This window comes from Hyla sarda, chromosome 3 (genome assembly GCF_029499605.1).
Source record: "Hyla sarda isolate aHylSar1 chromosome 3, aHylSar1.hap1, whole genome shotgun sequence".
NCBI lineage: Eukaryota > Metazoa > Chordata > Amphibia > Anura > Hylidae > Hyla > Hyla sarda.
Genome location: NC_079191.1, coordinates 157,445,584 through 157,471,320, shown reverse-complemented (window position 1 = coordinate 157,471,320; position 25,737 = coordinate 157,445,584). Strand labels below are relative to the sequence as shown.

Here is a 25,737-nt window from a genome sequence, read left to right as displayed (position 1 = left end):
TTGCAGAGGCCTTGTTAACAATGAAAGAAGCGAGCTGATTGGTTGCTATGGGCAACTTTTCCTCTGGACAGGTTTTGATAAATCTCCCACTTTGTGTCCACATATGGGGTATTTCTGTACCCGGTAGAAATTGTGTTACAAAGTTTGGGGGTCTTCTCCTTTTACCTCTTGTGAAAATGAAAAGTATGGGGGCAACACCAGCATTTTAGACTAACAGTGTGCCTACAGCTGTAGCAAAACTACAACTCCCAGCATGCACGGTCTATCAGTACATGCTGGGAGTTGTAGTTATGCAACAGCTGGATGCATACAACTACAACTCCCAGCATGCTGTCCAGGCATGCTAGGAGTTGTAGTTTTGCATGATCTGGAAGGCCACAGTTTAGAGACCACTGCACAGTGGTCTCCAGACTGTGGTCCTCCAGAGTCAAGAACACAGGATCACCCGCCTGTCCAGGATCGCTGCAGCTTGCCTCCTCCTGCCACCTGCCGATCATCCGTGCAGGCAGATAAGCTGCCTGACACCGTTCTCCCCCCCGCTCATGACCATGCTTCAATCGGTGGGCAGAGCGGGGGAAATTAACTTTAACCCCCCCCCCCCCCCCCAACTGCCATTGGTCGGTCAGTCCTGACCGACCAATGGCAGGGAATAGGAGGAGGTGGCAGTAGTGCCACCTCACTCTTATACTTCAGGGTGATCGGTGCAGTCTGTGACCGCTCCGATCACCCTTATTTTCCGGGCGATAGGGTCACCAGAGACCTGATTAGCCCGGGAAAAACGTGATTCGCTGGTCAGGACCCCCTTGCCCGGATCCGCTGCGCCGTTCGCCCGTTAGCTCTTTTTTGGTGTATTCAAATTAGCTCTTAACCGCCGCCCGTCCCGCAGCACCGCCCGGCTAATGAATATTCATATATTGCCTTACTATCTCCGTTTAATCTCGGCCGAGTCCCGGCCGATACTGCACATGTGCGGGATTTCTCACTACACACGGAAGTGGTCTTCAGCAATGCTTCATTCGTCTGGAGCAGCGCTGAAGTAAGGGTGTAGGCAATTTCATGCCTACCATTTATTTGCGAACTCATGTACAATTTGCACATACCCTTACTTCAGCACTGCTCCGGACGAATGAAGCAGCGCTGAAGACTGCTTCCGTGTGTAGTGAGAAATCCCGCACATGTGCAGTATCGGCCGGGACTCGGCCGAGATTAAACGGAGATAGTAAGGCAATATATGAATATTCATTACCCGGGCGGTGCTGCGGGACGGGCGGCGGTTACGTCACAGTGCCAGTTGAAGGCAGTAACCCCGCCCGTGACAGTTAGCAGCTAATTTGAATACACCGAAAAAGAGCTATAACGGGCGAACGGCGCAGCGGATCCGGGCAAGGTAGGACTCAAAATGTTCAGCGTCTCTCGCACTATCCACAAGTACCCGTGGATAGTGTGGGACAGTTTTCCTTTAAGTATCAGGGAGCGAGGGCATACCTGTACGCCCTTGGTCCCCAACAGGTTAAATTAAATGTAAACAAAAAAAATTGCACGCGGAAATTTCCAAACTACTATAATATATTGTCAAATTACACAGTTAATTGCATAAACGCAAAAAAATACTAAAGTTCAGAGTTGCTGATTTTTGGTCACTTTGACTGAAAAAAATAAAATGCGATCAAAGAGTCCCATCAAAACAAAACTGGTACCTATGAAAGCTACAGATCGCAGTGCAAATAATCAGCCCTCATACAGAAAAATAAGAGTTATAGTGGTCAGAAGAGCACTGAAAATCACTTTCTCATGGCAATATTTCTCTAAAAACACACACACAAAAAGCATTTTGAATAAGAAAATGCATCAAAACTACACAATATAAACTGACTCCAACACACTTATGACACTCCACAGTTTAGACTTCTGGTTGCTGGAAGCTAGCCAAGTGATTAGGTTGGTCTCATTACGTTAATTGACCACCTCCACTTTGCAATGCCAAAAGATACGTGGGAAATGGAGGCAGCATGAGAAAATGATTTCTGTTTTGAATATAGTATTACTGCTGCAGGATTTTGTTTAACCGGAAAGACTGGGTCCTGTGGCCTAAATATGCACATCTTACTTGAACTTAAATGTACACTGTCATTCGCAAAAAATGTATATAATGTAAACAACATTATATGTATATTTGTAATTAGGGATGCACCGATATATCGGCGGCCGATACATATCGGCCGAAAATAGCTATTTCGGCAAAATGCCGAAACAACAAAAAAAGTGCCGATAATGACCCACCTCCCCTGCCCGCCCACAGCACAACTTACAAACACTGCCAGTGGCAGAGGCACTTGTGGGGGGTGTAGGGGGGGGGGGGGGCGCTCTCTCCGGGATAGGAATACTTCTTTTTATGTGCCCGGGCCGGCTCCCGTGTGGCTGCAGGCGGGGGCCAGCCAGAGCATATAAAACTAATACTGTATACTAAAAACCGGTGGGCCTCCAGCTGTTGTGAAACTACAACTCCCAGCATGCCCGGACCGGCAAAGTCTGTCCGGGCATGCTGGGAGTTGTAGTTTCACAACAGCTGGAGGCCTCCTGATTTAGTATACAGTATTAGGTTTTATATGCTCTGGTCGGCCCCTGCCTGCAGCCACACACGGGAGCCAGCCCGGGCACATAAAAAGAAGTATTCCTAATCCTATCCCGGACATCCCTGTGAAAATCTTTTCGGGACATAAGGATGTCCGCCGGTCACTCACCATTCCCCGGCGTCCTCCTGCGATCCTCCTTTGGTCCCTCGCTTCTCCACCTCTATGGTCGTACGCACGGGACGTCACTGACGTCCCGTGCGTACAACCATAGAGACGCAGGAGGACCGCAGGATCGTCGCAGGAGAATGCGCGCTGGCCGGGGCCTGGTAAGTGACCGTGTCATCTTCTTGAGTGTTCCGGTCACCGCTCCTCCGGTCCTGGCACCTACTGCTATGGTCCATAGGCCATAGCAGTAGATGTGACCCCGGGCCAGAGGAGCGGTGACCGGAACACTGTGGGGGCAGCAGTACAGACATACAGCCTCCAGCCATACACTGTATATGGCTGGAAGCTGTATGTCTGTGGGGTGGGGGGAAGCTGCCTACTATTGTGGGGGAACTGCTGACCTAATGTGGGGGGGGGGGGAGCTGCCTAATATTGTTGGGGTGGAGCTGCCTGATATTGTGGGGGGGGGGGGGAACTGCCTAATATTGTTGGGGGGAGCTGCCTAATATTGTGTGGGGGGGGGGGGGTAGCTGCCTACAAATGTGGGGGGAGCTGCCTACTATTGTGGGGGAACTGCCTACTATTGTGGGGGAGCTGCCTAATATTGTTGGGGGGAGCTGCCTACTATTGTGGGGGAAATGCTGACCTAATGTGGGGGAAATGCTGACCTAATGTGGGGGAGCTGCCTACTATTGTGGGGGAGCTGCCTACTAATGTGGGGGAACTCCCGACCTAATGTGGGGGAGCTGGCAATCTAATGTGGGGGAATCTAATCTAATGAGCAGAGCGCTGCATTTTACCAGAAGACGGGGAGAAGTCATTTTCGGTATCGGTTTCGGCCGGACATTTTTTTTTATTTCGGTTTCGTTTCGGTTCAGCAATTTCCATTTTGGTGCACCTCTATTTGTAATATAGCATTTTTTCACCCAAAAATATTTCTTGTGTTTGCATCTATCGCCAGTGTGTCTCTGTGCAGAGACAAAATACAGCAAGTGTGGGTGGACAAGCAGGGCCCTGGGCAGTGAGCCTCTGATACGCTCCCAGCTCACACTGCATTTTCAACCAATGTATATTTACAAATAATGTATTATATTAATGTTTTTGCAAATGACTGTCCATTTAAGATCAAGTTCAGATGTGTACATTAAAGGGGTACTCCTGTGGAAAACTTTTATTTTTATGAACTGGGGCCAGAAAGTTAAACAGATTTGTAAATTACCGTACTTTAAAGATTTAATTTGTAAATTACCGTACTATTAAAAAATCTTAATGCTTTCAGTACTTTTTAGCAGCTGATTGTTACAGAGGAAAATCTTTATTTTTTTAATTTCTTTTTTTTGTCTTGTCCACAGTGCTCTCTGCTGACACCTGATGCCCGTATCAGGAACTGTCCAGAGCAGGAGAAAATCTCCAAAGCAAATCTATGCTACTCTGGACAGTTCCTGACACGGACAGAGGTGTCAGCAGAGAGCACTGTGGACAACACAAAAAAGAAATTCAAAAAGTACCTGTACGCCCTGAGTCCGCTCCCGTTCTATAAGAAACCATTGATCAATGTAAAAGATCAGTGTGTGCAGTGTTATAGCCCCCTATAGGAGCTATAACATTGCAAAAAAAAAAAAAGTGAAAAAAAAAAAGTGAATAAAGATCATTTAACCCCTTCCCTAATAAAAGTTTGAATCACCCCCTTTTCCCATTAAAAAAAAAAAAAAAAAACTGTGTAAATAAAAATATTGCCACGTGCGGAAATGTCCGAATTATAAAAATGTATCGTTAATTAAACCGCACAGTCAATGGCGTATGCGCAAAAAAATTCCAAAGTCCAAAATAGCGTATTTTTGGTCACTTTTTATATCATGAAAAAATAGCGATCAAAAAGTCCGATCAATACAAAAATGGTACCGATAAAAACTTCAGATCACAAAAAATGAGCCCTCATACTGCCCCATACGCGGAAAAATAAAAAAGTTATAGGGGTCAGAAGATGACAATTTTAATCGTATAAATTTTCCTGCATGTAGTTATGATTTTTTTCAGAAGTACGACAAACTCAAACCTATATAAGTAGGGTATCATTTTAATCGTATGAACCTACAGAATAAAGATGGTGTCATTTTTACCGAAAAATTTACGGTGTAGAAACAGAAGCCACCAAAAGTTACAAAATTGCGTTTTTCAATTTTGTGTGTCTTTTTTTTTTTTACGTTTTGCCGTAGATTTTTGGGTAAAATGACTAATGTCATTACAAAGTAGAATTGGTGGCACAAAAAATAAACCATCATATGGATTTTTAGGTGCAAAACTGAGTTATGATTTTTTTAAAGGTAAGGAGGAAAAAATGAAAGTGCAAAAACAAAAAAGCCCCTGTTCCTTAAGGGGTTAAGGCCACAGGATAGACCTGTCCAGTTCCATAGAATCCTGCAGTAGTACACACAAACTATTTATATACAGAGCTGGATCCAGTAGATCTTTGAAACTGTTACTTTGGGAAAGGCTTTCCTGTATTTTTCAATCCCATTTTTGGCATAAAATATATGGACAAGTAATAAGTACATGTGAAGGAAGCCCTCTTTGCTTTTACCAAGAAAGTCACCAATCATCATCAGATTTTTACAAACCCAAAAAATGGGTTGGCCCTTTTCTACACATACTAGCTACTCAGATAATAGGAAGGCTATGTTCACACGCTGAAATGTCCGCATGGAAATCTCCATGTGGACAGACCGGAGTCTGCAGACACCAGCATAAGATATGACTAGTGATGAGCGGCATTGCCCATATTCGAATTCGTGATATTTCGCGAATATATAGACGAATATTCATCTTATATCCGCGAATTTCACGTATTCGTTATATTCGCATATGCGAATATTCCCATATTCGCGTATTCGACGAAGAACAGGGAATATGCAGTGGTAATAGCTGCCAATTCGGCTCATTTGCATCACTAATATGGACACATGAATGTGCACATAATATGCTGATATGAAACCCCCCAGAGTTCAAAATCTTATGTCAAAAATTACAGTAATGCTTTAAGCACCTGTCAAAAAGCCCCCATGTGCTTCACCTGGCTAGATTTATAGATCGGAGGGAGTCTCAGCACTGATTGATAAAAACTATTTACATGGCAAAGGTTTAAAAAAATTACAGTAATGCTACAGGTACAGCCAGAAGTGGATTTAAAATAAGTAGATTTTATGCTTACCGTAAAAACTCTCTAAGGATCCATTGGCTGACACAGACCGCGGGTATATGCTGCTGCCACTATAAGGCTTGACACTAGGCAACAAGAAAAGTCAGCCCCTCCCAGCCGGCTATACCCGCCCACAGGCACCTGAGCTAATCAGTCCAGTTCCAGAGCAGTAGGAGAGGACCGACAGGCAAGAAAAAACAGTAACTGTCCGAGGAAACCACAGAATAAAAAATGAACCGAAAACACCCTCGGACAGCTAACCAAACCAGGAACAACAGAATAAATAGGTGGGTGCTGTGTCACCCAACGGATCCTCCGAGAAAGAGATTTTAGGGTAAGCATAAAAAAAACCTACTTTTCTCGATCGGCTCCATTTGGGGACACAGACAGGACATACCAAAGCAGTCCCCGGGTGGGTAAAAGTTTTTAAACTTCGGTGGAAGGCTGGACCACAGCTGCCTGCAACACCTTGAGACTGTACCTGGTAGAATTTTGTAAAAGTATGTAAAGACAACCAGGTGGCCGCCTTACAAATTTGCAAGGCTGCAGCCCTGTTGCGGAGAGCCCAGGAGGCTCCAACAGAGTGGAATGAGCTGAGACCCTGAAAGGAGGAGTTTTCCCCTTGCAGCGGTAAGCTTCAGAAATAGCAGAACGGATCCACCGTTAAATGCTTTCGAAGCAGGAAGCCCCTTACGATGACCCTCCATAACCACAAAGAAGGAGTCACACTGGCGAAAGGAAGAAATGACAGGTAAATCCGAACAGCCCGTACCACATCAAGCCCATGGAGCAAACGTTCCCTGGGATGAGACTGAGCAGGACAAAAAGACGGCAGGACGATGTCCTCATTTAGGTGAAAGTGGCTACCACCTTAGGTAAAAAGGACGGAACCGGAAGAAAAACAACCTTGTCCTGGTGTAAGACCAGGTAGGGAGAGCGGCAGGAGAGGGTTGCCAGCTCCAAAACCCTCCTAATCACGCTCTAGGGCCGGCGTCAGGACATAGTAACGCCAGCCCTTGAATTCTGGGAGCGCAACGTGAGCGAACGTCGATACGACGCACATTAGGTGCAGCAGTGTTCCCCCCACATTAGGTGCAGCAGTGTTCCCCCCACATTAGGTGCAGCAGTGTTCCCTACCCATACCACCTGTCCAGACCCCGCCCCAATGGCCATATTTTTTGGTGGGGGTTTGACTGCTGAGACCCCCACCGATCACCTCGGTTAAAGTGGTTCTCCAGCTGTTGGAAAGCTAAAACTCCCACCATGTCTGAAGAGCCTCTGGCAATGGGAGTTGTAGTTTTGTAACAGCTGGAGAGACACAGATTGGACACAGTTTTACCCAACATCACTGCAGAACTTACAAGTGACTACAGCACTGATGGGACAGTCAGGAGAATACACAATGATATCAGTGACCTGAGTGACGTCTTCTGACTTGAGTGATATCTTCTGTTATGTTTTCTTCTTCATCTGGTCCAGAGACCAGGGCTTCCTCCAGCTCCATCTTCTCTGCAGAGTCTGACATCCAGACATCGTTGGCTCCTCACTTTGTCAGCTGATCCTCATTCTCTGCATGAAGACAGTAATCATTATAACCTTGCCACAAAGTGTACCCTAAATAAAATACTGCTATACACTGTACCCTAAATATAATACTGCCATACACTGTACCCTGAATAAAATACTGCCACACACTGTACCCTGAATATAATGCTGCTCCACACTGTATCCACTGAATACAATACTGCCGCCACACATGCATACACATCATATATATACATATACACCCCCTCTTATCCTTTGTCCTCATCACCCCCCCGCCAAACCTCTCCTCATCATTACTATAACTCCCCCCCCCCACCTCTCCTCATCACTATTATAACCAGGGGGGGTGATGAGGAGACGTGCAGGGGGGGGCACCTCTCATCACCCCCCATTACACCCCCCCCTGCACCTCTCATCACCCCCATTACACCCCCCATCACCCCCATTACACCCCCCTGCATCTCTTATGACCCCCATAACACCCCCCACCCCACACACACACACCTCTCATCACCATTGCAGTCCCCTAACCACCATACAATCCTACCCCCCCCCCCCCGGCCAGTTTACTTACCCTGCCGGGGATCGTTGCAGCGGTGTGAGTCTGCTGCTGCTCCTGTCACTGCACGGAGGATGCTGGAGGTTCTCGTGGGGATGTAAGCAGGGACAGGTCAGGTGATTGGCGTAGGCGTGCGTGCGTGCCTGCGCGGGGCACGTGACGTCTCTACCTGTCCGGTGCCAGTTTGAATTTTTCACCTCACGCTTTGTTTCTTAAGGGGCCCGGGCCCGCGCCCTACAAAAAGGTAATTTCATTGAAATGTGCGGGCCCCTCGAAGTGCCCCGTCGCTACAGGACTGGCAAGCACCGGCTCTGCTCAGGGCCCCCCAGCCAGCTCGGGGGCCCCAAGCAATTGCTTGGTTTGCCGGTCCGGTAGCGACCGGCCTGGATGTGAGGATCAGATGCCAGGGGATGCTGAAAGAGAATGGAGAGAGACGAAACTTGTCCCTTAAAGGGGTACTCCGGTGAAAACCTTTTTTCTTTTAAATCAACTGGTGGCAGAAAGTTAAACATATTTGTAAATTACTTCTATTAAAAAATCTTAATCCTTCCAGTACTTATTAGCTGCTGAATGCTATAGAGGAAATTCCTTTCTTTCTTGAACACTGATGACATCACGAGCACAGTGCTCTCTGCTGACATCTCTGTCCATTTGAGCAACCATGCATAGCAGATGCATAGGAGATGTATGCTAAGGGCAGCATGGTGGCTCAGTGGTTAGCACTGCTGCCTTGCAGTGCTAGGGACTTGGGTTCAAATCCCACTAAGGACAACAATAAATAAAGCGTTATAATAACGTCAGCAGAGAGAACTGTGCTCATGATGTCATCAGAGAGCATTCCAAAAAGAAAAGAATTTCCTCTGTAGTATTCAGCAGCTAATAAGTACAGGAAGGATTAAGATTTTTTAATAGAAGTAATTTACAAATATGTTTAACTTTCAGCCACCAGTTGATTTAAAAGAAAAAAAAGGTTTTCACCGGAGTACCCATTTAACCCCTTAAGGACTCAGCCCATTTTGGCCTTAAGGACTCAGACAATTTAATTTTTACGTTTTCATTTTTTCCTCCTCGCCTTCTAAAAATCATAACTCTTTTATATTTTCATCCACAGACTAGTATGAGGGCTTGTTTTTTGCGCGACCAGTTGTCCTTTGTAATTACATCACTCATTATGTCATAAAATGTATGGCGCAACCAAAAAACACTATTTTTGTGGGGAAATTTAAACGAAAAACGCAATTTTGCTAATTTTGGAAGGTTTTGTTTTCACGCCGTACAATTTATGGTAAAAATGACGTGTTCTTTATTCTGAGGGTCAATATGATTAAAATGATACCCATTATTATATACTTTTATATTATTGTTGCGCTTAAAAAAAATCACAAACTTTTTAACCAAATTAGTACGTTTATAATCCCTTTATTTTGATGACCTCTAACTTTTTTATTTTTCCGTATAAGTGGCTGTATGGGGGCTCATTTTTTGCGCCATGATCTGTACTTTTTTTTGATACCACATTTGCATATAAAAAACTTTTAATAAATTTTTTATAATTTTTTTTTTTTAATAAAATGTATTAAAAAAGTAGGAATTTGGGACTTTTTTTTTCGTTCACGCCGTTCACCGTACGGGATCATTAACATTTTATTTTAATAGTTCGGACATTTACGCACGCGGCGATACCAAATATGTCTATAAAAAATGTTTTTTACGCTTTTTGGGGGTAAAATAGGAAAAAACGAACGTTTTACTTTTTTATTGGGGGAGGGGATTTTTCACTTTTTTTTTACTTTTACATTTTTTTACATTTTTTTTTTACACTTGAATAGTCCCCATAGGGGACTATTCATAGCAATACCATGATTGCTAATACTGATCTGTTCTATGTATAGGACATAGAACAGATCAGTATTATCGGTCATCTCCTGCTCTGGTCTGCTCGATCACAGACCAGAGCAGGAGACGCCGGGAGCCGGACGGAGGAAGGAGAGGGGACCTCCGTCCGGCGTTCTGAATGATCGGATCCCCGCAGCAGCGCTCCGGGCGATCCGATCGTTCATTTAAATCGCGAACTGCCGCAGATGCCGGGATCTGTATTGATCCCGGCACCTGAGGGGTTAATGGCGGATGCCCGCGAGATCGCGGGCGTCGGCTATTGCCGGCGGGTCCCTGGCTGCGATCAGCAGCCGGGATCAGCAGCGCATGACACGGGCATCGCTCCGATGCCCGCGGTTATGCTTAGGACGTAAATGTACGTCCTGGTGCGTTAAGTACCACCTCACCAGGACGTACATTTACGTCCTGCGTCCTTAAGGGGTTAAGGGAACTGAGAGCCAAGCTTTGTTCCAGCCCAGACTGTAAAAAGGAAGGAAGTCGTGGAAGAGAGAATGTAACTGGAGAAAAGGAGTGAGTCACACCAACGAAAATGAGACCGCCAAGTACGGTGGAAAATCTTCGCAGAGGAGGGCTTGCTCACCCTGATCATAGTGCAATCTACTTGGGGAGAGAACCCCCTGGCCCGCAGAACCACGGTCTCAACCGCCACGCTGTTAAATGCGGTGACTGTAAATTGGGATGGCAGAGGGGACCCTGGGAGAGCAGGTCGGGACAGGAGCACGTCGTCCACTAGACAAACCACGTCGGTGCACCACGCCCGCCTGGTTCAGTCCTGAGACAATGGTGGGAACACCCTCCGCTTTGAGCTTCCACAGGACCCTGGGAAGGAGAGGGAAGAGATAGGGGAGGGCGAAGTGCAACCAGGGAATCACCAGGGCGTCCATGGCTAGGGCCAAGGGATCCTGGGACTTCACCACCAAGTAAGGAACTTTCTGGTTGTGGCGGGACGCAAACAGGTCCACTTCCGGGAAGCGCCAGAGGTTGCAGATTTCCGCAAACACCTCTGGATGAAGAGACCACTCGCCGGAGTCGGCTGTGGAACACCTCCCAATTTTTCACTCCTGGTAAGTGAATCATCTAGATGGAAGGAACTCTGAGCTCCGCCCAGAGAAGGATGTTGAAGACCTCAGCCATCACCGCGGAGCTGCGTGTGCCACCCTGGTGATTGACATATGCCACAGCTGTGGAGTTGTCCGACTGGACACGAACAGGACGGTCCTGGAGAAGGCGCTCCCAATGGAGGAGGCAAAAGGTAGATTGTCCTGAGTTCCAGGATGTTGATGGGGAGAAGAGCTTCCCGGGAGGACCAAAGGCCCTGGACCGTCCGGTCCTTGAAGACTCCTCCCCAACTGCTGAGACTGGCATCCGTCGTGATGACCTGCCAGTGGAGGGGCAGGAAGGATCGGTTAGGGGTGCGGGAACGAAAAAGCAATCCCTTGGAAAAGTAGTAAACTCGATCTTATAGCCGTTGAAAACGACATCTTGGACCCAAGAGTCCTGCACGTGGGCGGACCAAACGTCCTGGAAAAGAGACAAACGCCCTCCCACCCGAGAAGAATCTTCGGGTGAGGGCATCCCAACTTGGCTGCAAAACGTCCGGAGCGGTTATCCGATTCCCAGGAAGGACGGGGGTCTTATCCTGTGAGGGTGCCAGTCTGGTCGCCCTACTCGAGCCATAGGACCAGAAGGACGACGACTTCCTTCGAGAGTCGGTACGGCGAGAGACTTATTCTGCGGTAATAAGGAGCTCTTACCTCCAGTTGCCTCTGAGATAATCTCATCCAGGCGTTTTCAAAAAAGTCGAGACCCAGTAAAAGGATGCTCAGTGAGAGATTTCTTGGAAGCGGCATCAGCACCCCAGGCCTTGAGCCACATGGAACGACAAAGTGCCACTAGATCACCTGTGGCAAAAGCCGTACAACAGGCTGACTGCATAGAAGCAGAGCAAAAATAGTAGGGATCGACAGATTATCGATATGGCCGATATTATCGGCCGATAATCACGATTTTGGGCATTATCGGTATCGGCAATTATCTTGCCGATAAGCCGATAATGCCCCGCCCCCCGCACCGCGACCGCCACCCCCTCGACCCACCGCACCGCGTCGCACCCCCCACCGTGATGCTAGGCGGTATACCGGTATGGATTTTTTCCCATACTGCTATACCGGTCGGGCCCCTCCCCCACCCTCCGAGTGAATAAAAAAAATTAAACTTACCCGTAATGGGGGTGGTCCAGGCCATCCTTCCTTCATGTAGTGTCCGGGGGCGTTCCGGGTGGAGGGTGGTCCGGTCCGGGCTGTCCTTCTTCTCCCGCGGTCTTCTTCTCCACTCCGGGCAGGCTCCGGCCTAGTACGCTGCATAGACGGGCGTCACTGCGCAGCGACGTCTATGCAGCGTACTAGGCCGGAGCCTGCCCGGAGTGGAGAAGAGGCCCGCCGGAGAAGAAGGACAGCCCGGACCGGACCACCCTCCACCCGGAACTCCCCCGGACACTACAGGAACGATGGATGGATGGCCCGGAGCACCCTGGCAGGTAGGGGAGAGAAGCGGGTGGTGGCGGCGGCGGCCTATGGCCCCGCAAAAGCCACTGCTGATCATTGATTTAAAGCGCCCGCTTTAAATCAATGATCTGCAGCGGTGTCGCAGGGGGTTAAATAGCCGATAACTTATACCGGAATATCGGTATAAGTTATCGGCTATCGGCCCTAACCTGCACCGATTATCGGTATCGGCCCTAAAAAAACGATATCGGTCGATCCCTAAAAAATTGTCTCCAGCATTGGAGAGTTGAAGTGCAAGATCCGCTAAATCTTCCGGAGAGGCCCCGGACAAAATGCCCTGGCGGAGTTGAGAAGCCTAGAAAGTAAGGGCTTTTGTCACCCAAGCAGAAGCGAAGGTAAGAAGTAAAGATGAACCTGCTGCTTCAAAGGCAAATTTTACCAGATTTTCAATCCTCTTGTCCGCCGGGTCCTTAAAAGGATGCTGCATCCGCCAAAGGCAGAGTAGTCGCTATTGATAGGCGGGAAACCTGAGGATCCACGGTTGGTGGAGATGTCCATCTTGCAATGCGGTCCTGGGCAAAAGGAAACTGTGCCTGAACCTTCTTAGCATGGAAGCATCCTGACAAGTGCTTTCAAGGGACTGTTTCCAGTAAGGTGTCAAATTCAGCAGGAGAGCTGAAAACTAGAGATGAGCGAAATTACAGTAAATTCGATTTGTCACGAACTTCTCGGCTCGGCAGTTGATGACTTTTCCTGCATAAATTAGTTCAGCTTTCCGGTGCTCCGGTGGGCTGGAAAAGGTGGATACAGTCCTAGGAGACTCTTTCCTAGGACTGTATCCACCTTTTCCAGCCCACCAGAGCACCGGAAAGCTGAACTAATTTATGCAGGAAAAGTCAGCAACCGCCGAGCCGAGAAGTTCGTGACGAATCGAATTTACTGTAAGTTCGCTCATCTCTACTGAAAACCTTAGGAGAGGGATGGGAGCAATGAAAGGAAACTTCTGGAGCTGGGTCCTCTAGGTGAAAGGTGTCCCTGATGGCCGAGATCAAGTTGTCTACCATGTCGGACCTGCCGGTTCGGTCCTCCAAGTCAGAGACAGAACCTGACACCTCATCTTCCAGTTCCCCTGGAGAGTGGGAGCCGGTGGAGGCAGCATTGGATGAATGCAAAATGGACCTGGTAAGCAGATCTGGAGACCTAGGATGGCGACCAGGAGAGTGGCCCTTAGAAAAGGGGCGTTTTCGGGGTGCGGGGGAAGAGGAGCGAGACTTATGAGGAGAGCGCCTATTCCAGCTTCCGGACTCTGGAGACAAGCCAGAGGAGAAACCCCTAGGGCGCTTGTGAGGGCGCCTAACATAAGAAGGAGAGCGAGCCTCCCTGAAAGGCTGGCGTAAGGAAGATCTCTCCAATGCAGTCACCACGGAACAGGAGTCCTGGGCCAAGTCGGGACTAGACTGGGAGAGGGAAAACACCCATTCCGGAGGAAGAGAGCCCACAGGTTCTGGTGAAACGTCCTGGGACGATATACAAGGAGGGCTGTGGTGTGCAGTGGTGCAGGACAAGTGGTTCAGCAGAACCACAAGGCATTTTAGTTTTCCAGCCCACAGTTCTGGGTTCGAACATAGTGCAAGCAAAAGTAAAAATGGAGCAGTCTCACCTAGTGTCTGTGTCCCTGTGAAGAGGCAGGCTGTGTGAAGAAAAGCCAGTCCTCAGCAGAGAAGAGGGAGGGCTAGCCCAATGAGGAGGAGGGGGCAGTACCAGCACCAGCCAGGCCCTCATTGGTTCAAATGACCCCTGCAGCGCACGCACCGCGCTGATAGGTGGTTAACCAAAACCCCCAAATACCCACGCTATAGGACAGGAATCCCCGCTAGCAGGGAGTGGGCAGAGCTAAACTCTGTGAGGAGAGCGCGCCGCGGCCATCATTAAAAAAAAACTTGAATGCCGTGTATACTAAAGAAAGTGCAGACGGGAGAAAGGAGAGCTGTCGGCCATGCACGAACAGTGCAACCAACAGAACAGAAGCTACGGTCGCATTGCATATGGATGTGGCCGATGCGAAAATATGCTGGGCGCATGCGCACAAAGCAGGTGCCAAGCAGGGCTTTGAAAATGCCCTTAATATTGTTAAAAAACACATATTGAAATGTCCTGCACCACTGTTTCTGTCCCCAATGTTCAGAATGGCCAGGCAGGAGACTGTCCCCAGAGTAAATAAAAAGGAATAGGCTCCAAATAGGGGGGCTGCAGATGTATTGAATCCTGAGAAAGGCTAGAAACCTGAAAAGAAAGGGAGAGAAATACTCACCTTGGGGGCGATTTATTAAAACCTGTGCAGAGGAAAACTTGCCCAGTTGCCCATAGCAACCAATACGATTGCTTCTTTAATTTTTCACAGACCTTCATAAAAATGAAAGAAGCAAGCTGATTGGTTGCTATGGGCAACTGGGCAAGTTTTCCTCTGCACAGGTTTTGATAAATCTCCCCCTTGTCCTTAGAAAACTTACCTAATGAAGTCTTCAGTCAGCTAGTAAACCTACTGCATCATGCCGGGCTAAAACAGCAGGACGAGCAGGGAAGGTAGGGGGACCCGGACTCAGAGGTACAACCCCCAGGTGCTGACTTGTGGCGAGAAGGGGTTGACAGTGCATAACTTGATGCCTGTGCTCCTTCGCAAATGGGGAAACAGTGAACGCTATGTTCCTGAGACCCCGCTCAAAAATAAGCGACCAGGTCTGGAGAACTCCGGACCTGTGTCTGCCTCCAACTGACCCTAAGCTAAAACTGATTAGCTCAGGTGCCTGTGGGCGGGTATATTCTGCCGGGAGGGGCCAAACTTTTCTTGTTGCCTAGTGTCAAGCTTCCTAGTGGCAGATGCATATACCCACAGTCTGTCCCCCCTAATGGAGCCAATCGAGAAATAATATATACTTCTTTCTGGATCTGCTTCTAGCTTTGGCTCAAAAAATAACTGCAGAAGACATAATAAACCCCTATAATTACCATAGAGCAATGGTCCCCAACCTTGTACCTCAAAAGCCACATTCAGCTATGAGTAATGATAGAAGGCCACATTATAAACATATAAATTGAGAAGATACACTGAATATGGAGAAACAAGGATTCACAAATTTGCAAACATTTGCTGACAAACTTTGACGGTAGTATTCTACCATCCAAACTGCCATTGTTTAGGATATGTCTGCAACAATTTCAGTAGGAGACTTTCTACATTATTATATTCTGGCATCTGATTTTTTTTTTTTTGGTAGGTGTAGTGTGTGTATGTATATATAATAAAATATATATATATACACTAGCTTAATACCCGACGTTGCCCGGTTTTTCCTTCCTAATCCTTGTTGGAGAGAAAAATAAAGGAGGAAGCTTTTGACTTCATATCCCAACCCCATATCCCATCCACCTATCTCGACCTCCTATCCCAACCGCCTATACCGTCCTCCTATTCCGACCCATAATATGTGTACCAGGTATTGAAATATCTCCAGCCATACGGAAGTTATGTGGGAACATACCGTACATTTCCCATTGATTTGCATGGGACTTCAAACAAAAACCCAGACCCTCACAAATGGAGGTGGTTAAGGGTTAAACTAACTATTACTATATTTTAAGTGGACATATAAGTAACATGTGACCAAGTATTATCAAAATATCTCCAGCCGTACGGAAGTTATGTGGGAACAGACATTTCCCATTGATTTGCATGGGACTTTAAACAAAAACCTCGACCCTGGCAAATGGGGGTGGGTAAGGGTTAAATTACCTATCCTATGTTTGTTGTTGACATATAAGTAACGTGTGCCACATTTCATGTTAATATCTCTAGCCGTTTGGACGTGATGCTGGAACATACACACGTTGAGAGAGAATATATTTTATATATATATATATATATATATATATATATATATATATATATATATATATATATATATATATATTTGTGCTCAGGGCTTACATTCGTACTCGTTGCAACATTTGAAATACAGATTATACATGACCACACATTGACTTACCAAGCGGTCGAAGTCCTTTCGTACTTGAGACTGCACCTTACATACAAACCTGTACACCTATAACAAATGAGAAAGACTAACGAAGCGGTTGAAATTGTGCCCAAAACCACGTATGAGGGCACGCCTATAGAGGGCATGCCCTATAGTGAAATGATGAAAATAAGGGCGGGTTGGGAGGGTTCCGAAATGACTCGTACGCCCCGCCTGCATGGTGGAGGGGCGTTTTATAGTCATGGCTCCGCCTAAAGGTGCGGGGGGCGTTGGAATTCACGCCCCTTAGCACAAATTCAGCCTTAATAGGCTTCCCACTTGTGCTCAGGGCTTACATTCGTACTCGTTGCAACATTTGAAATACAGATTATACATGACCACACATTGACTTACCAAGCGGTCGAAGTCCTTTCGTACTTGAGACTGCACCTTACATACAAACCTGTACACCTATAACAAATGAGAAAGACTAACGAAGCGGTTGAAATTGTGCCCAAAACCGCGTATGAGGGCACGCCTATAGAGGGCAAAGAAATCAAGAAGTAGAATTAACAACATTATTCCTAACCATGATCACCAAAGCCACACACTAGTCATATCTAACTCCCTTAACTGTACTTAACTGAAATAGAGAAACAAAGAGTGTTATGCCTGCAGGCTAGCAACTACAAGAGGCAGTGCTTGATGCTACAAAGTCAATGCAGTCATGCCTACTGCAAATTGTACGACACTGGAAACGGGACCTGACTACGTACTAGCTGGCTCGTGCATGTTGACATACTTACTGTGCCACTGCAGAAGAGGAAACCAACAAAGCCTGTCAGGCATGACGCATCTTGCACTCCCTGCTAAATAAGTGGCAAAATTTCATTGTTAGTTAGTGACGCTCAGCCTAACTATGTGACGGACCCTCGGTAGATTTAGACAGACATTAAAACGCGCTTGTGCCTGTAGATGTGACAGGTCTTTGCATAGACGTTTTGCCTGTGACGAGACAAACCTAATTCGAACCCCGTACCTGTAGGTGTGACAGGTCTTGAGTAACCCTTGTGTCTGCGGATGTGACGGATGTTTGCATGACGCTGACATGCGAGAACGAGACCGGTTGATTCGAGAAAATGACCACTTGAGCGTTATGAAATTTATAAACTTCTATGACTTGTGTAAGGGTGACATTGACTATGCTGTAAATCCCATGCAGACTTGGCAGGAGATGGTGTGGAACCCCTAAGTATCACGGAGTCATTGCTCTGAAGACGTGTCAGTAACAACGACCAAGTAGTGCATCCCCCTGCAGACGTGGCAGGCATGACGGGTCTACAACTACCTATGTGTCATGATGTAGTTGCTCTGAAGACGTGTCAGTAACAACTATGTAGTGCATCCCCCTGATGACGTGGCAGGCATGATGGGTCTACAACTACCTATGTGTAATGATGTAGTTGCTCTGAAGACGTGTCAGTAACAACTATGCAGTGCATCCCCCTGCAGGCGTGGCAGGCATGACGGGTATACAACTACCTATGTGTCATGATGTAGTTGCTCTGAAGACGTGTCAGTAACAACTATGCAGTGCACCCCCTGCAGGCGTGGCAGGCATGACGGGTATACAGCCACCTATGTGTCATGATGTAGTTGCTCTGAAGATGTGTCAGTAACGACTATGCAGAGCACCCCCTGCGGGCGTGGCGGGCATGACTCAAACACGAACCACCTATGAATCGTGAGGTTGTTGCACTGAAGACGTGTCAGTAACAAGTACTAAGCAGTGCCTCCTCCTGTAGACGTGACAGGTATGATGGGTACAACCACCTATGAGTCGTGCCATTGTTATTTGAAGACATGTCATTAAGCATAAGAAAATGTCAGTGCCAATGACTTGTTCATGCCCTTGGACAATTTGAGAGGTAACTAGTGAGTGTATGACGAGATACGGACGCTTCAACTGTGACTATGTGCAGTTACTATGGTAACGTATGTGAATCATGTCAGCTACGGGAACCAGGTGCCGGTACCTCAGCTGAAGCGCAGCAAATAAGCGTAGTTAAACTGTGTGGATGGTATGTTACCTATGGTAGTGAGAGCTTGTGACAATACTATATGGATGAAGATGATATGAAGCAGTCTCGTATATGCTGACTCATAGCAGTGTACTTGAGTAATGGAATGTAACACCATACCATTGACACTACTTATACCGTGCTTAAGGACAAGTGTTATAACCACTACGGTCATGCATAACACCAACTAACTAAAGATACACATGAGTGCTATGAGCCTATACACCGTGTGACTGGAGAATGCTGTAAACTGTGCTTATATTCTATAGGTATGTTTAGTGTAAACAATATACAGCAACTGCAATGTACTGGGAAACACATCGTAATAAGCAAACTACAAGTGTATGTACTGTAGAATGCTACAAACTTATGTTTAGTGAAAACATAACTTATGTGAGTGTAATGGTCCATACGTATGTGCAGAGTAATTGTTTGTGACTGTACCGCACATGCAATGAACATCTGAAATGAAGCTGTGAGCTTATATTTAGTGTACTCCGTGTGAAGCTATGCGTGTATGAACAGTATGAGCATGTGTATGACAACGGTATGAAGCTAAACATATCAACAAACTATGAACGTACGTCCCATGTAGCTACACTAGCGTATGGAATGGAAGGCACACGTGAGTGCAATATGACAATGACGAGTCCATAAGCGGTGCTAGTGGTTTGAGCGTTCAACCTGTGAGTGTACTTTCTGTATGTGAGGCAACGAGCATATGTACCATACAATACTGACCGTGCCTGCAGTATGTGACACTATGAGCGTATGTACTGTTATACAGTGATGTGACCGTACCCACTGCACATAGCTTTTTCTCTTTTTTTTTGTTTCTTTTCTTTTCTTTTTATTTATTTATTTTTTTTACTGTGAGCGAGTGTACTGCATGCCATGCTGTAACTGTACCTACTGCATATGACCCCAAGAGTGCATGTACTGTGACCAACACTGGCCATACCTGCTGCATAGACACTATCAACGTGCGTACTGTGCATAACAATAACTGTATCTACTGCGTATGATACTATGAGCGTATGTGTTGCATACTATACTGTAACTGGACCTACTGCATATGCCATTGTGAGCCTATGTGCTGCACACTGTGCTGTAACTGTACCCACTGCACATAACACCACGAGCGTATGTGCTGTACGCAGCACTGAACTGTACCCCTTGCATGAACACTATAAGCGTATGTACTGTATGCCATGCTGTAACTCACCTACTGTATGTAACACTACAAGCGTATGTACTATATACGACACTGACTGTACCCACTGCATATAATGCTATGAGCGTATGTACTGTACACAACACTATAACTAACAACACTGTGATTGTACCCACTACATAACAGTAAGAACGTACATACTGTGTACAACACTGACTGTTACCCACAGCATGCCACTACCCCCTGTATATGACACCATGGAAGCACACACCGCGCTCACACCGACCGCACGCCTCACTAAGAGCGCATGAAGCACGCGCGCGCGCGCAGAGCAACGCCACGAACACCCCCCATGCGGTGTGAAATGCCGTGATCGTATATGCGTTGTAACCTACGTGCGGTATGGAACTGCTATGTCGTAAGAGCAGTAACGCTATGAGTGTGAGTGCCGTACTCATGTTACAGATATGAGCGTAGGAAGCGACTACGCAGTATGCGGCATGAATGCTGAAATTGACTGTACGGTATGGGTGCTTTAAATGACTGCCCGGTATGACAGCTATGAGTGACTGGACGGATTCACGGCTCTGGGTGACTGTACGTTATGAAAGCTACGGGTGGCTGCACGGCATGAATGCTTATGAGTAACTGCACTGTATGGATGCTGTGTAACTGCACCGTATGAACGCTATGAGTGACTGCACGGTATGAAGCCATGAGAAACTATGGTGTGAATGCTTATGATTGAGTGACTGCACGGCATGGGCGCTATGAGTGACTGCACGGCATGGGCGCTATGAGTGACTGCACGGCATGGGCGCTATGAGTGACTGCACGGCATGGGCGCTATGAGTGACTGCACGGCATGGACGCTATGAGTGACTGCACGGCATGGACGCTATGAGTGACTGCACAATCTGAATGCAATAAGCGACTGCACAGTATGCTGTAAATAACCGCACGGTATGAATGCTGCAAATGACTGTGACGGTATGAATGTTGTGAGTGCTATGGGACAAATGCTGAGGCACAGACTTTGTAATTCATGCATGCACATATGATAATATTCTGCAATAAGACAACCAAAGTGAGCTTCACCTGTATGGTGACACCGAGCACGCAGGCCCAGAGCCACGTGACGTACCCGTGAGAACCCTGCAACATACCGGGTCAGGGATTGACCAGAATCAACCCGAGGCCGGGTCCCCCGGGGCTCCGCCCCCTCGTGCCCCATGGGAGGCGAGCAGAGGAGTGTCAGCCGGAACCACCGCGGCCAGCTCGTGTAGCCGGCACCGGAGGTAGCTCCGGCTGACCGGGACAGCTGACAGGGTAGGCCCCGCCCCCCTACACCACACGGCCCGGCGGCCTACAGCCCCGCTGCTATTGCTGTTTTATTCACACGAGTGAATTGCAGAGCAGAAAGAGCTACAGTTTTACAGAGCAGAACCGCAGATAGTGCAAAGTACTAGTAAGTGCTGCCGGATTGCCACACATCAGTAACGAAACTCTGGCATAGACAATAGTAAACAGTGTTTGCTCGCCCTGATCACAAGGAAACTCCGCCCTCCGCAAACCACGTGGCCCGGCAGCATCCCCCCGGCAACCGGGAGGGACACCAGGCACGCAGCACAGCCACGGGGAGCGTGAGAAGGAGATCCCCGCAAAGTACCAGGTAGGGGATCGGTCTGATCTAACGGAGGCCGGAACTACTGCGGCCCCAACCCCCTCTGCCCCCACTCATCCCGGTAGTGATACTGCGGCTGGGGGGAAGGGGAGCAGGATGGGGCACCAGTGAGCTGTCCAGATAAGCTTGGAGGCACCCGGTGCGGGGGAAACCTGGGGCGGGGAAGCTCCGGTCAACCAGCCGTGACCCCTGCGAGCCAGTGCAGTGCCGGATGGGAGGAAAGGCCGGGGTGCTGTGAGAATGAATTAGAGGCCGGAGACCCGGGCTTACCGTACTGGAACCACTCCACCCCCTGCACACACTCCCTCCGAAATGACTCGTACGCCCCGCCTGCATGGTGGAGGGGCGTTTTATAGTCGTGCCTCCGTCATGGCTCCGCCTAAAGGTGCGGGGGTGTTGGAATTCACGCCCCTTAGCACAAATTCAGCCTTAATAGGCGCTATATATACATATATATATATATACACACACACACACACACACACAAATATATATACACACATATACACACACGTGTGGAAATTTAAACAAAAAATACTTGTCCAAGGGACTAAAGCGGAACACAATCTACTTGTCCTAAAAGATAAAATAATTTCAACCAAAATAGTACGAAAATAGGGTCTTTATTAGTTTCTGCACTTTAATTTTTTCCCTCCTATAATAGCCATGACACTTATCTTTCCATCTACAGACCCATATTTGGCTTGATTTTTGTGGGGCCAAGTATACTTTGCAATGACACCCTTCATTTTTCCATAACTTATGCTCTGAAACAAAAAAATTGTGAGGTGAAATTGAAGAAAAAAAAAAAAAAAAAAAAAAAAAAAGCTAATTTTGAGGTTCTTTTTTTCGCCATTCACCTTGTGGTCAAACTTACATTATTTTGACACTTTACGTCGTCCTAATTACACCAATACCAAATTGTAGTTTCCGTCAAGTTTTATTTATTTATTTTTTTTTACTTTTTAATTTATTTAAAAAAGAATATCCCTGACCTCTATAATATTTTTATTTTTCAGTATACTGGGCTGTATGAGGGCTAATTGTTTTGGGCTGTAATATGCTGTTTGTATCGGTACCATTTTGGCATTGATCAGACTTTTTGAACCCTTTTTTACTTCATTTTTCTGGGATATGATGTTATAAACATAAAAAAAGCAATTCTATGTTTTTTTTCTTTTACGTTAATGCCATTTACCGTACGGGATATAAAATGTAATTTTTACAATAGTTCAGTCAATTATGCACGCGCCAATACCAAATATGTTTATTTTTATTATGTTTACATATTTTTATATGGAAAAGGGGGGTGATATGAACTTTTCCCGCTGTGTATTCTCAGCTGTCTGCAACAGATTTTCCGAGGCGGAATTTACGCTGCGGAAAATCCGCCGCAAGCCCCATTGAAGTCAGAAGGGACTGCGGCAGATTTTCCGCCACAGAAAAAAAAATTATATATATTATTGATCTGTGTACATTTGGTTGAGCCTGCTCAAGGCAGGCTCAATCAAATGCAGATCTATGGGGCAGCCACAGATGCACCTCGATGGCGGCGTGTGTGTGTGGTGTGTGTGTGTGGTGTGTGTGTGTGTGTGTGTGTGGTGTGTGTGTGGTGTGTGTGTGGTGTGTGTGTGTGTGGTGTGTGTGTGTGGTGTGTGATCCACCCCACTAGACCACCAGGGATGGTTAAAAGATCCCTTTAGACATCTAAAAGGTTAATAGCCGGCCACGGCGACCACAGCATGCTGGGCTATTAGCGGCGGCCCCCGGCTACTGAAATCAGCCGGGGGCCGCTGAGTATGGAGCGGGCTTGAGTCAGGAGCCCGCTCTGTACACTCTGAGCGCCGGTGTGAGGTGCAGACTTGCGTCCCATGAAAGTCTGCGCCCGCTCCTGCACCTCACACCGGCATTATGAAAAGTGTCGGTCCGGCCCTGCTTGCCTGATACAGGGCTAAATCTAAGAAAAATTCACCTGCCCGGCGCCCGGAACTACATGTCCTTGGCGTCAGGCAATAGGATTTCCACATCCCTGATATATACAGTAGACATAAGCGAAGTTACAGTACTTCGATTCTGCACAAACCTTGCAGCTCGGCGATTGCTGACTTGAGCCTGCATAAATTAGTTCAGCTTTCAGGTGCTCCGGTGGGCTGGGAAAGGTGGATACAGTCCTAGGAGAGAGTCTCCAGCCCACCGGAGCACCTGAAAGCTGAACTAGTTTATGCAGGATAAAGTCAGCAAATGCCGAGCCACGAGGTTCGTGCAGAATCGATTCACTAACTTCTCTCATTTTTATTTTACAGCATTAGACAATTCATTGTTACGATACAGAATAAGCCCTTTTGTTGGTTATAAACGTCAGTTACCAGTATTTATGACCATAACTCAGGACTCATATGGTGAGCCACACAACACGGGCCGCGAGCCACCAATTGGGGACCACCGTCCTAAAGACTAAATTTTTCACTTGGTTTCTCAATAATGCAAATACAGACAAACTGCGGCACATGAAATAAAACAGTATCATTGTTGAATCACAAACATAGCGCACTTGACCATGTCCACAATTTTCCAAATTTGTGGAACTTCCCATATAACATGAGCTGTAAAGGAAAGTGTAAAAGGAAATAAAGAACATACGCCTGGTCAAAAAATATGTAATGAATCATTTTTCCATTGGAAAAACATCTTAACGTAAATACAGTTTTAATAGTTACAGGAAAAATGTACCTGTTTCATATATTTAAACAAAATTAAAATTTTCTTTGTCACTTCTATCTACAAGTCAAAGGTGCATCAAATATACAGTCCGTGTTTTACTGCTGCATGCTTTTGCATATTTGCATGCTTACATAATAAATAATAAATACCAGAATCAAAATGAAGCCACAAAGATTTCATGGCAGCTTATCATGATGTCCCACAAGCTAACCAGTTCATGTCCAAATCCGATGAATTTAACAAAATAAAAAGGAGCATCTGAGGTAACAATGGAGGGCCAGCCACCCTTCTGAAGTTATGCTTAAAAGTTGTGGAAGTATTAAATAATTCAAGTACAGATTGTAGGTTTTCAATGGGCCACAAAAGAGCAGCTTTAATTTTTTTTTCTTTAATTCATGAGCCTGCATTCGCAGAGTTCTTTGTATATCTGCTTCCGGATACGAGGCATGTTTTCTTGGGAGAACATGAAAGGCTGTTCTTGAGCGAGGCACTTGCAGTACTGAGAAGAGAAAACAGACTTCTGTTATTTCTAATGCATAATTCACACACACACAGCTATACTGCTGCATACAGTGGACATGGTCACATGGATCAGTGAGGTGTAACACAAACATTGGCTCAGATTTACTAGGACTGCCGCACCAAAATTTTGCCCTCAAATGCACAAAAATTGTGTTGTGGAGCAATTACGACACTTTTATTGACCAGGTTAATGTCTGCCTTAGTGCCCAAATTTTCTTCATTTTTTTTATCTTGTAGCATTCTAAGAGCTATAACTTTGATTTTTTTTCCCCTCAACATAGCCAAATTTTGCAGAACAAGTTATTCTTTATATGGCAACATTTTGGGGTTCATTGAAAACCTATTGATTACAATTTATACTTTTTTTTGGAAGGGGGGGGGGAATGAAAAAAAAATATGAATGGTTTTAATGGTAAAGAAAAAAAAATATATCACAAATTTTATTGTATGGGTCACGGGTCAGTACAATTGAAGAAATTTTATTTATATAGCTTTTTAGCCTACATTTTAATAGTTTGGCACAATATAAACCCTTTACATTCCAAGGCCCATCATTTTTTTCTTTAACCACTTAGGGACCACGGGCGTACAGGTACGCCCGTGGTCCCTGGTACTTAAGGATCAAGGGCGTACCTGTACGCCGGTGGGAATTTCGGTCCGGAGACTGGACCGGGGTGCCTGCTGATAGATATCCCAGGTGGTCTCTAAACTGTAGCTCTCCAGATGTTGCAAAACTACAACTCACAGCTGTTTCCTGTGTGGGCATGCTGGGATTTGAAGTTTTACTTTTTAATTTAAAAGAGAAAATCCCTGACCCCTATAATATTTTTCCGTATACTGGGCTGTATGAGGGCCTTAATATGTTGTTTGTAGCCGTTTTCTGTGTGGGCATGCTGGGATTTGAAGTTTTCCAACAGCTGGAGGGCAACTGTTTGGAGATCACTGTGCAGGAAATACTGAGTTAGGCACACTGGTTGGAAAATACTGAGTTAGGTAACAGAACCTAACTAAAGGTTTTCCAACCAGTGTGCCTCCAGCTGTTGCAAAAGTAAAACTCCCAGCATGCATGGTCTGTCAGTATATGCTGGGAGTTCTAGTTTTGAA

At 46.5% G+C, this 25,737-nt stretch overlaps 1 protein-coding gene across 2 annotated transcripts in view; it reads right to left on the bottom strand.

Moving 5' to 3' along the window:
• Positions 1-24,031: 24,031 nt before the first annotated feature.
• The window catches only part of SENP5 (SUMO specific peptidase 5), a 38,027-nt gene continuing 36,321 nt past the window's right edge, over positions 24,032-25,737 (bottom strand). For both annotated transcript variants that reach the window (XM_056565318.1, XM_056565319.1), the window contains exon 10: positions 24,032-24,610. In XM_056565318.1, coding sequence (XP_056421293.1) covers positions 24,500-24,610 — 111 coding nt within the window. In that variant the 3' untranslated portion in view covers positions 24,032-24,499. The remainder of the gene's footprint in view (positions 24,611-25,737) is intronic.